This window comes from Aspergillus pseudoviridinutans (genome assembly GCF_018340605.1).
Source record: "Aspergillus pseudoviridinutans IFM 55266 DNA, scaffold_5, whole genome shotgun sequence".
In the NCBI taxonomy this organism is placed as follows: Eukaryota; Fungi; Ascomycota; class Eurotiomycetes; order Eurotiales; family Aspergillaceae; genus Aspergillus; species Aspergillus pseudoviridinutans.
The window spans coordinates 1,609,348-1,623,643 of NW_025091285.1; the positions used below are offsets into that span (position 1 = coordinate 1,609,348).

At 50.2% G+C, this 14,296-nt stretch overlaps 5 protein-coding genes across 5 annotated transcripts; 1 reads left to right on the forward strand and 4 right to left on the reverse strand.

Annotated features, from left to right (window-relative positions):
- Positions 1-397: 397 nt before the first annotated feature.
- Asppvi_007626 (putative eukaryotic translation initiation factor 3 subunit EifCl) lies at positions 398-1,972 on the reverse strand (the record flags this gene model as incomplete). Its single annotated transcript, XM_043303510.1, has 2 exons — positions 398-1,519; positions 1,664-1,972. The coding sequence occupies 2 exons, from the start codon at positions 1,970-1,972 to the stop codon at positions 398-400; spliced, it is 1,431 nt and encodes a 476-aa protein (XP_043159445.1).
- Positions 1,973-3,539: 1,567 nt separating this feature from the next.
- Asppvi_007627 (putative C6 transcription factor) lies at positions 3,540-5,771 on the reverse strand (the record flags this gene model as incomplete). Its single annotated transcript, XM_043303511.1, has 6 exons — positions 3,540-3,927; positions 3,988-4,341; positions 4,393-4,566; positions 4,654-4,805; positions 4,861-5,457; positions 5,619-5,771. 6 exons carry the CDS (start codon positions 5,769-5,771, stop codon positions 3,540-3,542), a joined length of 1,818 nt encoding a protein of 605 aa, XP_043159446.1.
- A 3,483-nt stretch (positions 5,772-9,254) lies between these two features.
- Positions 9,255-10,566, forward strand: Asppvi_007628 (branched-chain amino acid aminotransferase, cytosolic; the record flags this gene model as incomplete). Its single annotated transcript, XM_043303512.1, has 3 exons — positions 9,255-9,669; positions 9,734-10,335; positions 10,390-10,566. 3 exons carry the CDS (start codon positions 9,255-9,257, stop codon positions 10,564-10,566), a joined length of 1,194 nt encoding a protein of 397 aa, XP_043159447.1.
- Positions 10,567-11,012: 446 nt separating this feature from the next.
- Asppvi_007629 (AAR2 splicing factor family protein) lies at positions 11,013-12,431 on the reverse strand (the record flags this gene model as incomplete). The annotated part of the gene is made up of 1 exon (XM_043303513.1): positions 11,013-12,431. The coding sequence occupies one exon, from the start codon at positions 12,429-12,431 to the stop codon at positions 11,013-11,015; it is 1,419 nt and encodes a 472-aa protein (XP_043159448.1).
- A 766-nt stretch (positions 12,432-13,197) lies between these two features.
- Asppvi_007630 (40S ribosomal protein uS11) lies at positions 13,198-13,875 on the reverse strand (the record flags this gene model as incomplete). The annotated part of the gene is made up of 4 exons (XM_043303514.1): positions 13,198-13,349; positions 13,410-13,570; positions 13,683-13,755; positions 13,809-13,875. 4 exons carry the CDS (start codon positions 13,873-13,875, stop codon positions 13,198-13,200), a joined length of 453 nt encoding a protein of 150 aa, XP_043159449.1.
- Positions 13,876-14,296: the final 421 nt, after the last annotated feature.

Here is a 14,296-nt window from a genome sequence, read left to right on the forward strand (position 1 = left end):
GCAAATCAAGGCCGTAAACCTGGGATACAGCTTGTTGAAAACAAACAAGAACTGAAAATGGAGATGAAGAGAGAATGGTGGACACGGAACAAAATTCATCATGGGAGGGGCTAATCATTGCCATACTGCCTCTTTTTACCCCTCTGTTTTCTTTCACGGAAGAATGAATGGCATCACTTCGAAAATAGGGTTTACTAAACACCCTAATTCCCTTGACCACACTTAGCTGCAACCCCTTAGGCCCTGATCGGCTTTTCATAACTCCTGGAGCGGTCGAGGCATTATCGCTGGACTTCTCGGTGTCCACTTCATTGCCTCACATATCCTATGCACTGGCATAACACATACCTCATTTCGAAGCCTCAGCCAGAGGTTCGGAGTGAAAGGAGGTGGCCATCTAGTAAACTCTGGCCAAGTTTCTCAAGTACCAGTCCACCAGACGGCGGCCGGCCTTGGTTTCGCTGACGTGGATCAGGTCATTCTCCAGCGCATAGTCGAGGTCATTGGCGCTGACGACCTCACCCTCCAACAGGCCACCCTCGACCCAGCGCACCTGACGGCTGCGCTGCTTGTTCACCAGTAGCCAAGAGCGGAGCACCTCGGGCTGGACCTCGAGGAAACCGGCGAGTTTCTTCAGGTCCATGGTCGTGTAGAGCTTGAGGTACGACCGGATGGTAGGGTTGTATAGGGTGTTCTTGACCTCGTCCATGAAAATAGCGGTGTGGTGGTCGACAGGGTCGATGTTAAGAGCCGGGTTGTCAAAGTCAGGGGGGGTGGGGCTGATGAACTTGGGGCAAGCGGAGCGGAAGAGCTCCTCGAACAGAGGAAGGGCATCGGGACCGCCGTGCTGGAGACGAAGGAGCTGCTCGCCGTACTTCTCACGCAGAGCCGAGTGGATAGTGTCGTCCAGACGAGTGGGGTGAAGAGCCACGCAGATCGCGATCAGAGCATACATCTGGTCGTTCTTCTTAGCAATGGCATCATAGCTGTTGCCACCCTTTTGGAAGTTCTTGGTCCGCGAGACATAGACCAGAATGTGACTGAACATGCGAATGGCATCGCCGTAACGACGCATCATCATGTACGAGAAACCCACATAGTAGTAAGTGGTGAAGTGGGCTGCCATGACGCGAGCGAACATGGCCTTCTTGTTCATCTCAATGTCATCGAGAGTCTTGAGAGCAAGGCTGAAGTCTCCCAGCAAGCAGTGGACACGCAGCAGACCGATGATCGAGAAGTATCCCAGCATCTTATACAGAGGGCGGGAGCCGTATTCACCAGCGAATGCCATCGGATCCTCTCCGCGCTTGATAGCGGCCAATTGTTCGTTAATCTGCGATTTCTGAATGAGAGAGTAAAGAACATTGAGGACGGAGTAGCAGCCCCACGTGTTCGGGTTCTCACGCAGGAGTTGTGCCTCCTCTTCGTTGGAGCCGCTGCGGGCGACACGGTTACGGTAGCGGCAGAACGATTCAAACTGATAGATGAATTCATCGATCACATCCCAGGCCCAGTAGTACTATACGAAAGAAATAGGTATGCGCAGTTAGCAATTGTCTCAACAGCGGCCATGACATGACATGGGCGAAACCACGGAGAAAATACACCGAGCCCGTGGAGATTCGCTTCCATAGAGCAAAGTGTGATAGAAATGAGGACGTACAGATGGCACCTCCAGCTCGACAGGACCTTCGGAGTTCAGGATGTAGTGGAACAGGCTGCAGTAGTTGTCATAGCTTGCGAACTTGGTCTCGAGAGTGGCCTGGTATTCAAGCGGGGTTGCAGCAGCGGCAAGCTGAGCCTGGAGGTCTTGCGTTTGGGAACCAGTTCCAAGGGATGTTGTCCGCTCCAGCTCGCTCATGCCATCGTCAAAGTTCACTTGCTCGCGGTAGTCGTTGACGAGGGCCTCCTCCTCGACATCGGACTCGTCGCCCAGGTTAGGGTGCGCATTGACGCGCTCTTCGTACGACATATTGACTCTGAAGGTGATCCGATAACGGGAAAATATCCAGTGAGATCGTATCGGGGCCGGTCGGCAAGGGAGAGCTGCGGAGGGAGATACGTCGTTCGGCGTTGCTGGTTGACGTCGGCGTGTGGGATAATTGTTTCGGCGGCGTCGAATTTTGAGGGTTTTCGCTTGAAGAGGTTTGTGTTTATCTTATCTCTGCATAGGAAGAGAGCTGAGTCATCTATGCATTTATGCCGTGAATACCACGTGATTTTGTTCACGATCATCCAGGGTTCTTTCCAAATCAGGAAGTTTCTTACATATTCCGTGCATACCCCGTCTTTGCCAGAAGTGAAAATATGTGGCCATGACGGAGCGAAAGGGGTTCTAGGCCGAGAACCAACAAATTTGCTTTTCCCAAACTGGGACGTGCCTATCTTCAGGCTATAGATGAGAAGCTGCGTGGCTTTACCTTCACTATGCACAATCAGTCGGAGTACGACTGAGACTATTATCATCGACGAGACCCCTAACTGGATAGAACTAGCATGCAGAGCCTAGAGCAAACTAGCAAGCGGAAAGAGACTAATCCTTTCCGTGTGTTATGACAATAATAATTGAATTCCGTAACCAGGTCATTGAAGCTCTTCAAAGCTGCCAGAGTGAAGGACCATGCAGAAGTAGGGCATCACTCACTGGACAAGACCTACGGTAAGGTAAGCTCCAGCGGTTTCTCCGGTTTCAGTGCAAGTCTGTGCCCCAGGTGGAGTACCTGTGACCCTGGACTCCTGGAGACTGGAGCACCATGTCCTGCACTGCCATTTTCGGGGAAAAGCCTGTAAAACAGCCTACTCCAGGACTATTCTACGACAGCCCTACCATACGGGACTATCGAGAGTTGAGAATATGGTGGATAAGAGGTAGTGTGGAGTATGATATCAACCATGGATTAACGCTTGGATACATGACGCAGCTATTCAGCAATATTTGTAGAAGCTCCTACCTACCATGCTTACATGCAATTTTCATAGCGTTTTGCAAGTCCTACAGGATATCATACTCAGTAGCTTCAATTCACTGTTCTCCCGCCGAGTAGCACACGGGCCGTCCATATTCCATCCATTTCTTTGACACGAACTCGAAATGATCTCTCCAAGAGATCAGGAAGCGAGCATTCCAAACAAAGTCCCAGTCGTAAGAGTTCATTGAATTTCTTGACAGTATCTAGTCATGCCAGCTTCCAACCAAGGACGCTGTTCCGCTGTTCTATCTTGACTGCCAAATGACACAGAAATCGGCCATGCTTTGTTCTTGTACAACATCGACGTGATGGATGCTCTTCGGCATACACATCCTGTCTGATAACAGGAATCTTTTTTCAACACTGACTGCTTCATGACGTTCGTTACTGAACGCGTTACCATCATATCGATTTCGTTTTCCATCCTCACCCTTCGTCTCCCCCCCAATTGGCCCTTTTCACAAGACTTCGACTCAGCCCTATTCGTTGGCTTCGTCAGTATTCCATCTGTTTCGCACATTGGCTTACCTGGAGGTCGTCGGGGCATAGTGGAGAAGGGTTATCCAGAGCCTAACGCGAGTAACCAGCGGCCCTTGCGAAGGTATCAGCGCCCACGAGAGACTCAATTCTCAGGATCATCTCCTCCACCTTCGTCAGTCTCCTCTTCAACGCGACTAGATACCGACACGTCTCAGCAAATAATCCTTGCGATTCCTCATCGCACAAGTCGGTGAGCAAAATAAGACAACTGCTATTTATAGCGTCGAGCAGGTACCGTGGAATCTGTTCGAGACCGTAAGTCTGGCGCTGCTGACGCAGACAACAACCGATTTCTTTCGCAGCCCGAAGTCGAATCTTAGTCGCTTCTTGGATCTCTGGTGAGTTTTGTGCTTGTTCAGGCATCATGTGCTCCAAAAGAAAGCTGAACATCGACATGATCGTTTGGTGACACTTGATCCTGCAATTACGGGTGAGGACTTCGTTCGTTACTTCTTACTGAGGCAGGCCACATTCTTACCGCAGGAACGAGAAGTGTGGCATAAACTGATCTTCATCTTCCGTAGCGCCCTTCAGATCCACGAGCCACGTTTCTAAGCGCGAAAAGAACACCCTCGCAGCTGCCCAGAGTCGCTCGACGGTTATTTCGAACACCTTTTCAAACAACAGCTCTTGGATGTCCACCGTAATCACCGTTAGGTCGGCCAGCTTCCGCGTGGCATAACGAAGACGGGCCGGTTTTTTGACATAGTCAAGTCTGTTCGTAAGAGGGTATGGGCTCCACATGGTTTTGTCGGTAGCTTCTTCCTCGCTGGACAGGTTGGAGTCGGGATGTTTTAAGGCCGGCACTCTCTGTAGTTCCATAGATACATGCCTGTCACAAAAGATCAGCCATGCATGCAGCAGTGGATGCTTTCGGCCATACGAGTTCATGATATAAATTCCCCATGCAGTGATTGCTGCAACACGCTGAGATTGGGCAGAACACCTTCTATGAGGCAGTGCTCTTGATATCTGGAAGAGCCCAAAGTCTTGGGCAAGTTGCACACCTTGCTTAAGCATGAGCCAGCCAAGTTGACCCTTCCCTTGAGATTTCAAACTGATTCATAAACATTAGCGTCTCGAACCACGAGTAGCGAAGTTAGAGGCGTTCCAGCTTCAAGAACGCTCAATGCAAGCGACATACACATAACTCATCAGGACTACCGCCTGGATATTCGCCAGCGAAGCTTGGCCTTCTTCGGCTCTCCAAAGTCTCTCTGCTTCCGTCAAGAAATGCCGGCCGCGCGAAGCCACTTCTGAGGGAACAGCAAAGACATCAGGGAAATCAGAGTACAGCTGCCAAAGTCAAAAACCGAACGCCGCCTTCAAAAGAGTTGGGGAGACATCGTACACTTGCCATGGCCAGAACACTGTTCACCAGTAACGGCGTACAGAACTCCGAGTCCGTCTTCCCTGCTTTCATATGCTCCAGAAAGACCTTCTGATCTACGATCTGCACTAGTGGATTGTCCCAGGTAAAGTATAAAGAGACCAAATGCGAAACAAGTTGACCGTCATCGGTGACGACTGTCCAAGGCTTAGCAGGGACCTGGACTAAAGGGATATCACAAAGCTTCTCCAAGGTTATTCGAGAGTGAATATCGAGGTATGCGGGTTCCTGCGAGCCAGCTTGAGAGCTGGACTCGTCAGAACCACCTTTGAGGTCCTCGKAACTGACATCGCTTGGGTCTATGGTCGGCCCTGCCACGATGGCAGCAATGCTGTTCAGCGACGGAGAACCGCGTATGTGATCCAGGATTTTGTTTAATTCGGTGTCATCTGAATCGCGAAGTGACTCAAGGAGAGCGAATAGCAAGCTTCGGTAATAGGACAACTCTTCAAGGTTTCGTTTAGCCGCGACCTTGCGCCTTAGGTCTAGGGACTCATCGAAGACGCATTCGGCATCCGTGATCTTGCAGGATGTACAGGGTGGTGGTCGGCCGCTGCACTGCAATTTAAAAGAAAGTCAATGACCATTAGCTATGAGCTTGTGTATTTAAGTTGGTTGAAGACAAAGGAGGTTGGAAACAACGCGTAAAGACCTTGCCTAATTAACCAGTCCCGTTGGTTTCCGCGATTATAGCTGACAAAGAAAATCTCTACTCCTACCTTTCTTTTCGCCTGCTTACATGGTAAGCACGCCGTGGAGATCTTCTTTGGCCGGGATACGGTGGTGCTGTTCAGCGTAATGGGGCCTCGTGGGCCCGGCGCGAGGGTTGGAAGATGCTTATCCTGATCATCGGATGCCATCTCGGGCCACATCTTCACTCTCGGCAGAAGAAGGCTGTCTCACCGCAGACGCAAATACAGACGGCCTCAGGGCGCAACATTACTCCGTTTTTCTCCTCTTTTGATTCACACCAGAAGAACTGCTAATTGCGGCACGATGCTCCTTAGGAAAAGAGGAATGGGATGATACTAACAAACAATAAGGGCTTGGCGGCGGTGATAACTCATCCAGACTCATGCAGCTTTCACTTGGACCAGAAAGCAAACTCCATTCGTGACGATCACAGGTTGCTCCAGACCCCAATTGTCATCGCGTCTCGCTTGGACCAATCCTCTCGAGGTGCCGTAGCGACGGACCGACGTATTCGGTGTTGTGGACGTCGGTATGGCGGTTAGGGAACCTCGTTGCCGTTGCTGGGAAGTTTGTTGAAAAGAAGAGGACTGAACTACAGTCTACGGCCGATAGGAACTCTTTGTGGCAATATTTGAACCATGAGGGAAATCCGGAAAAGTAATGAGGCATAGTCATGGCGTTGGTACCAATAATCAACACAGCTTGCTGGTAACAGGCCTGGATTGGCTGGAAGAAGTCAGGACGCACTGAAACAGCACGTCTTATTTGGCTGTGGTTCGAGCCTACTACTAATCATTTTGTGGAGCAAAGGCTAGAATTGCTAACTGTGATGGAGCCTCTTTTTCTCATGCTGAGGTAACGTAAGGTACTAGAGAAACTACAGGCTATTTGAAACCATTGTGAACAGTCTCTTGCGGGCAGAGATCAGGCTGTCCGTGGACAGAGACTTGAAGCTCAATGTTTTCAGGTCCAACAATCTGGACACCATTTCAAAGGGACCTGGCTACACCATACCTGTGGTAACCTCTGTACACCACCACGAGTGAGTAATCAGTCTACATCAGCTGATTGCTTGCTTAGCACCAAAACTAGTGTTGGGGTCGGGCTCTATTCAAGTTGTGTTCGTTCTCATTGCTTGAGTCTTTTGTCTATCTTATGTCTGTCTACCTCAGACTTACATCAGCCCAGCCGGTCCACCTAGCTCGCGCCAGAGGATTTTCCATCGAGTAGGGAGTATACACTAACCTGCTTCCAAGTCGAGTTCACTGCATTTGATGTCAATATGACTACCAGGCCGGACTTGCCCCTCTTCGTCTCGGGGGTTTTTTTTTTATATACATTTGGCTACCTTCCTTTGTTCATCATGTGGAATTGTGGAGCGTGGACTGCATCCCTGCCTGGCAATCAGAGTTGCGGAAATCACTACCGACCCGTAGCTTAGGTACGTAAAGGACCTTAGGGTAGAGCCGACCACCAAAATGCGACTGAGATGAGTACCTCAACCACTAGTGAGTTTGACTCAAATATGGATAAGGTACATGGCAACCATCCAAGAAATCGTCTGTTGCACGTTGCACAGGAACGTCACTGCCGTGGCGATACGTAACATTCCCTGCATCTATCAAAAGTAATTATTTTCGATTGACAAGAAGTATGAAGTATTAGGACACAATTTCTTGGCCTTGTTATTCTCACTCCACTTTACTGTGTCCTACAGCCTTTGGTGTATTTTTACCTATCCGTAATAATAATATTTCCTTCACGAGTCGCCAATCTGATTATCTGAAGGATGACCGAAACAGGAAAATAGAAGTCTCCAGTCTCGACATATCTTTTCCAGTGTCCTACATAACACCTAAACCTTAGGCCTTTGATAGTCCAGGATTGCCAGATCACAACAGTCCTAGCTGCGATCAGTGGTGGATAATATGAAATCTCAGATCACGCTGCGATGATCTTTGTGTCAATGATCGTGGGTCAGGCAGATGTACGCATAGAATAGGTAGGTGTTTATGCACATCATTCCCTTTGCCGGCTTGGAGATTTACCTAGTGACTTGGCTTAATATCCATCGGTACACGATAATTGGAGCATAATCCTCAGCATCTAGTATATCCAGGTAGTGTAGGTAGTCACTACCCGCTCGACCTCAGATACCCATCACTCTTTGTGGACTTCGGTTTGGTGATGCGCAGGTAAGTAACTTGCCGAGTTCGCAGTGTGAGAGGCCAAGGCATCAAAGACTGCGGGGGATGTACGGGATGATCTCTAAACATCATGTTCGAAATGGTTTAGGTGAGATCGACACCTACCTCCATGAATTTGAGGCCCAGTGCTTGGGGGAGTGGTTGAGTCTTAATTGCTATACGCCTAGGTACATTACCAACGATCGAGCTCATTGACACCCAAGCTGCGTCGTTTGTAAACATCGCTATTCACCGCCAGGTCAGGGTCTGTACCAATGGACTGGTTCTGGCGAGCACCTTGCTCCAGTCTGACGGTGAAGGGACCGCTGTGATGAATCATGGGAGTTGGTATATCCATGGTTTAACTCTTAAGGGAAAGGTCCGGACTCCCGATGGAATGATACATGGTTCAAGCATGAAGATATTCTCAAGTAKGTTAGTACCAACGAATCGATCGGATCCTATTCCATTATTCCTGGGAGAGAAGTCTGAGCCATGAAGCTTATTCAACGGTATCTGTCTTTGTTCTTTCATTTTTCTGGTACGCTGGTAGCCGTTACCATGCATATTGGACTTGATAAAAGACAAGAAATACACAACACTACTTTCTCGAGTCAAAGATTTGATCTATCTCAGTCTAGGCACTTAAGAATGCTTGAAGGGGAACTGAATGTTGGTAGTTCACTCCGCCCACCTGATGTCTCGCAAGAATCCAATCGTCACCCTTGATAGCCGCTCGGCTAGAATCGGCATCCTGTCCCATCGAAAACGAAGGAGGCGGTAAGTGCCATAATCTCTCCGCCTACTACAAACGGCCTAGATATTGCCAATTTCTAGACCCGCGCGATATCGGAAGTAGGCTAGCGCGGTTCAGGCCTATTGCTCCTGCAGGTCATCGACAGGGAAAGCGATGAAGCAGTTTTTGTTGCTGCCATGAAGAAAGCGGCTAGATAGGGATGTTGATAAAGATAGATATCCTTAGAAGCATCCTGTAACTACATTGAGAGACCCATCAAGAGGATATTACGGCTAGATAATCGCAATAGATTTACTCCATGCTTCGGATATCGATGGCGAAGTCCCAGAGAATGGCTCCGCTCGGCAGGAAAACTTTTTGCTTTCGCCCCTCCCGGTTTTTCTCAATTGGAGAAAGCATGGAGTAGATAGTTCATCATTTATATAGTAACAATCATCGGGACTCAATCTAGGCAGGTTGTCTTCTCCTGTAAACCGGCATCGTTTCTCTGTATCCCTAGACTCCGTTATCGCAGGCGGATTCAACTTGGTTCCTGCTGTTGTTACTTCGTATAGTTCGGCACCATCGCCGGATCTGATAGTGACTCACAAGTCCCGACTGAAAGTCAATTGACCTCGAACCCCTTTCACCCCTCGCTCCAGTTTTGCAGCAGTTGTCATAACTTGATTCTGCGATAATACAATTTCGAACGTGGCAGCAATCACCACACCAAGCCAATCATGGGTTCCATTGCACAGACAGTACGAGAGCTTGATGCCTCAACCGTCAAGATAACCCGGTCCACCAACCTGCGTATGGTTCCTGAACCCGGTTCCCCAGAGGAACTCAGTCACTCGCACTGTACAGACCATATGGTCACCGTCAGATGGACTGTGAACAATGGATGGGAGACCCCTGAAATCAGACCATACGAGAATCTCAGCATTCCGCCGACCGCTGGCTGCCTGCACTATGCTACTGAATGCTTCGAAGGCATGAAGGTGTACCGAGGATACGACGGCAAATTGCGTCTGTTCCGGCCGGACTGCAACGGCGAGAGACTTGTCATGAGTGCCCAGAGAGCTTCTTTGCCCAGTTTCCGGTTTGAGGAGCTCAAGGTGCTTATCGCCAAGTTGATGCAGATCGATGGACCCCGTATGCGCCCCTTCTTCAAAAGAAGTCTTGACATGGACTAACATAAAGTTTTTTACCCCAATAGGCTGGCTCCCCAAGGACCAACCCGGTCGTTTCCTTTACCTTCGTCCCACTTTGATCGGCAGCGGCCCTCATCTGGGCGTGCAAACACCCAAAGAAGCCCTTCTCTTCATTATCGCCGTGCCATGGCCTGACCCGTCCAAGAAGCCCGTCGAGCCTGGCACCAAGCCCGGTCTGAAGCTTCTCGCCTCCCACCCTGACACAATCCGTGCCTGGCCTGGTGGCTTCGGTTACGCGAAGCTCGGGGCTAACTATGGCCCTTCCCTATCAGCTCATGGTCAAGCTCAAGCCTTGGGCTTTGACCAGGTCCTCTGGCTCTTCGGGGAGGACCGTCAAGTGACCGAGGCCGGTGCCAGCAATTTCTTCATTGTCTGGCAGAACAAGGACACCGGCAAACTTGAGCTCGTTACCGCGCCCCTTGAGAACCAGCTTATCCTCGCCGGTGTCACCCGTCGCAGCGTGCTGGAGCTGGCGCGGTCGAGGTTGGCCAAGCCTGTCGGCAGCCTTGCACCTGTTGACGTTGTGGAAAAGGCACTTACCATCGGAGATGTTGAGCAGGCCTGGAAGGAGGGACGCATTGTTGAAGCATTCGTTTCCGGCACTGCTGTAAGTTATCCTTCGCTCAACAACTCTCAGGCATCCTTCGCTAATGCAAAATAGTACTTTATCACTCCTGTGAAGCTCGTCAGGAACGGCGATCTCGATATGGACATGGTTGATGCGGGCGTTGAGCGTGCAGGATACGCTGCCCAGATCAGATCTTGGTTGGACGCCATCATGTATGGCAAGGAGAATCATGAATGGTCTTATGTGATTGAGGGAGAGGTCGAAAATTAAGGTGGATGCATCCTTTCTTTTGCCAATAGACATAGACTCAAATGTGACAATGTGTTGCATGCGGAATGATGGCTAGAACGGGCTTTTCATGCTGAGCGTGCCAATTCCTATAGTTATGTATCGAGCTTTAGCTCTTGGAATTGTGAATACCGATTCAAATATTTTTGTTAGCATGGACGATTGATTCTGACGACCTTTAAAATGCCTTTGTTTTGACTCGCTCTGAATGAGATGTGAGCATGGTAGCTTGCCCAGAGACTAATGGATCAATCTGTTCCCTCACCACATAACTGCTGGTCGTGTAGACGTCTTTCCAGTTATCATGATGGTCGCCTACTTAAGATGCACAGGTGAATGGCGCATAGAGTCAAAAGGGATTCGCGATGGCGTGTATAGAGTCGACTGGATTACACACTAGATGGTGTCGTTAAGCAGAGGATACTCGGCTATGGCGTATCCGCATTGTCCATGTCCAGATCCTGCGTCGTGTTCCCTTCGCCGAGGTCGACAACGAGGGGAGCATACTCCCCTGTCTCGTCGTCTCCATCATCTTCCATTTCTAGCTCAACTTGCTCACCGTCCTCCAGCTGGACCATACCCCGTCGAACAAAGGCTTCACGATCCAATTCCCAGTCGTATTCGTCTTTGACCCAGGTAGCCAGCTTGTCGAATTCAGCCTTCAGCGTGGGACCGGGGTTGTCGATGACTTCATATAGGGTTCGCCTGAACTTCGTCAGGAGTTTGCGCAAGAATTCCCCGCCATCAGCTCCGTCAATATCGAACAGTCCACCTTCAACATCATCACACCGTTTGAGCTGTAGCAGAAGCAATCGGAGTACGCTCACCATGAAAGGCTCACGATCCTTGATTGCATTCTGGCAGGTCAAGACTAGTTCCAGCAATCTTCTCCATTGCTGCAGACATGAGTAGTTCATCAAGGTCATGACCATCAAGAAAGTGAATTGAAGTTCTCCCAGGACCTGTGCCTCTCCCGTCTTTTCTTCACGGTCTCCACCACTGGAGTGTCGTTGAATCAGGTCCCCCAATGCCCACGAACGATCTTGTGCCGCTTCGGTCCTCTCCCGTCCAATAGCTCCTTCTCTCCATGTGCGCTTCAGATCAACAGGAAGAAACGAGAATGCAGTTTCCTGCTCCCCGGTAACCTTAGCCAGATCCTCTGTGTTGGGATCCGGAAGCCCTGGAATCTTATCACTATCCCTTTCTGCAGTGCTACCCGACGTTACCATCCACCGAGGCTGGCCATCAACGTCCAGTTCCGGGTCGCCAACAATCCGCGACAGAAGCCTTGGGGAAATATTGTTCGTCAAGTCTGCCCAATCTTTTCTGCCCTCTTCCTCGTCATCTTTATCAATGTCTTCCTGAACAGGACCCTGTTGCTCCTTTTGCTCCTGCGACTGGGACTGAGATATCCGCGATGACGAGACACGACTGCGGTACCGGAACAGCCCGCCACGCTGCCAGACAGCGCCTAAATTCGCTTTATGTCGCATCGCCTCCTGCCTATCTGCATCGCTGCTTGCTCGCAGAGGCTCCAGTGTTTCTGTCTCCGAATTCCATTTCCACACGAAAATATCCGACCCCAAACTTCTGGATGACGCCGGCACTATGGCCCCATTGCGACTCTCGTCAAAGACGCTGATATCGCCAACGTAGAACCACCCCCCTGATCTTAGAGAAAGACTTTCTGTTGTTCCAGTGTATAAAAAGTGCCAACCACTCGGTAGGTCTCGTATGCCGTGAAAGTTGGCCGTCGATGTGAAGGTGACGAGATCAATGCCGACGAGGGTCTTTGGCGGAAGGTGGGGGACGAGGATGGTGGGGGAGGGCGAGAGAGGGAGAGGCATGGCTGTGGACGTGGACGTGGACGTGGACGTGGATGCGGTGCTACTCTTGTAAGTCCACCTTCAGCGAGCACTTGGAGAGGCAGTAAAAGCGATGTCTGTTCTAGTCCTTCAAAAATCGTGATCCGGGTTACAGATCTGATCCTTGACGTCAGTTCATGCCATCAACCGTCCTTCAGTGGAGTTGTCCGTGACAATGTCAAAGAGGCGCGCGATGGCAGAGTGAGAAGGATCTGAAGACCGGAATACTTTGGAGGGAGAATGACTGTGCTTGATGTGCTGGTTGAAAAGATCAAACGATGAATATAGTGGCTTAAAGCTCCCAAAGCTCTTACCGAATTTGAACTTCCGCGCGCACTAGCAATCACCGCGAAAGTACCGCTTCACTATTCAGCTCTCAGATAGGTTTAATACTGACCCGCAAATTGATTTGAATTCACTCTTTACTTAAACTAACACCGTAGACTGCTAGGATTTATATTGCAACCTGCACCGACCTTCTACAACGATCCCACTACATCACGAAGCCCGAGTATGCTCCAATTCTGGTTATATTGGCAAAGATAGCTGTTATACTCGCTAACAAACTATGAGACCTCGAACCGAAGACAAAAACTTTTGGACATGAGAAAAATTGAAGACCAGGCGATAAGGGCCGTTCTTCGCGTTTATTCCATCCACATCCGCGGGCACGAGGCCCTGGCGGTAGCCTCCAGCCCAGCCACGCAAAGGAATTGCACAACCTGGACAAAGACACACCCGCACATGTCTACAGACGACGACCACGGCGACCACCCTTGCGACGAGTAGAGTCGGAAGGAGTGGGGGTCACGTCCTCGATTCTGCCAATTCTCATGCCGGAACGAGCAAGGGCACGGAGAGCGGACTGAGCACCGGGACCGGGGGTCTTGGTACCGTTACCTGTGGCATCATTAGCTTTTTTGTTTCCATCACACCGTCACCTAATGTTTCGCTACATACCACCAGTGGCACGGATCTTGATGTGGAGAGCGTTGATGCCGAGCTCCTTGCAGCGGGCAGCAACGTCCTGAGCAGCCAACATGGCAGCGTAGGGAGAAGACTCGTCACGGTCAGCCTTGACCTTCATACCACCGGTGACACGGCAGATGGTTTCGCGACCACTGTTATTTGAGAACCATGTTAGTTCCTTGTCTGAGAGGAGACCCCATTGCGCATCGCTCTTCGAGGGTATCAATCGCACGAGGCCAAGAGTTGCGAAGGTCAAAAACGAACCTCAGATCGGTAACGTGGACGAAGGTATCGTTGAAAGAGGCGAAGATACGGGCAACGCCGAAAACGAGCTTGCCTGTACGGACTGTTAGTCAACTATGCGCAAAATTCGCATTACTTCAAACATACCATCTCCGGCCAGAGGACCGAGAGAGACGTTCTCCTTGGCGGCAGTGGTGGTCTTCTTGGGAGGCATTTTGGGTGTGCTGGTCGTGGGATGGAATATGGAGCAAGAGAAGAAGAGAAAATCAAGATCCGCCGATGGAGTTGGATATACAAAAAGTGGAGATTGTGTGTGCCCTACAAAAGGCTACACCGCGCTGATTGGCCAGAAGTTAATTCGCGGCGGTCAAGCGAGTTGCAGCCTGAGGCAGAAGGCAGAAACACTAGGTACAATATGCTTGGTGAGACGGCAGCAGTCKGGCCGGTGGGCGGTGAGCCAGGAGCTTTTAAGCGGAGAGCCAAATTTTCCACCGCACTGTTGGACTCTCATCTCCTGGCAGTGCGGATCTTTGTCGGATCACGCTTTTCTTTGAATACAACAGCATAGCTTGATGCTTCTAGAGATATCTGTGTTCACGTCCGTCTACTGCCTTGGCTGCACTTTTGCTCATTCG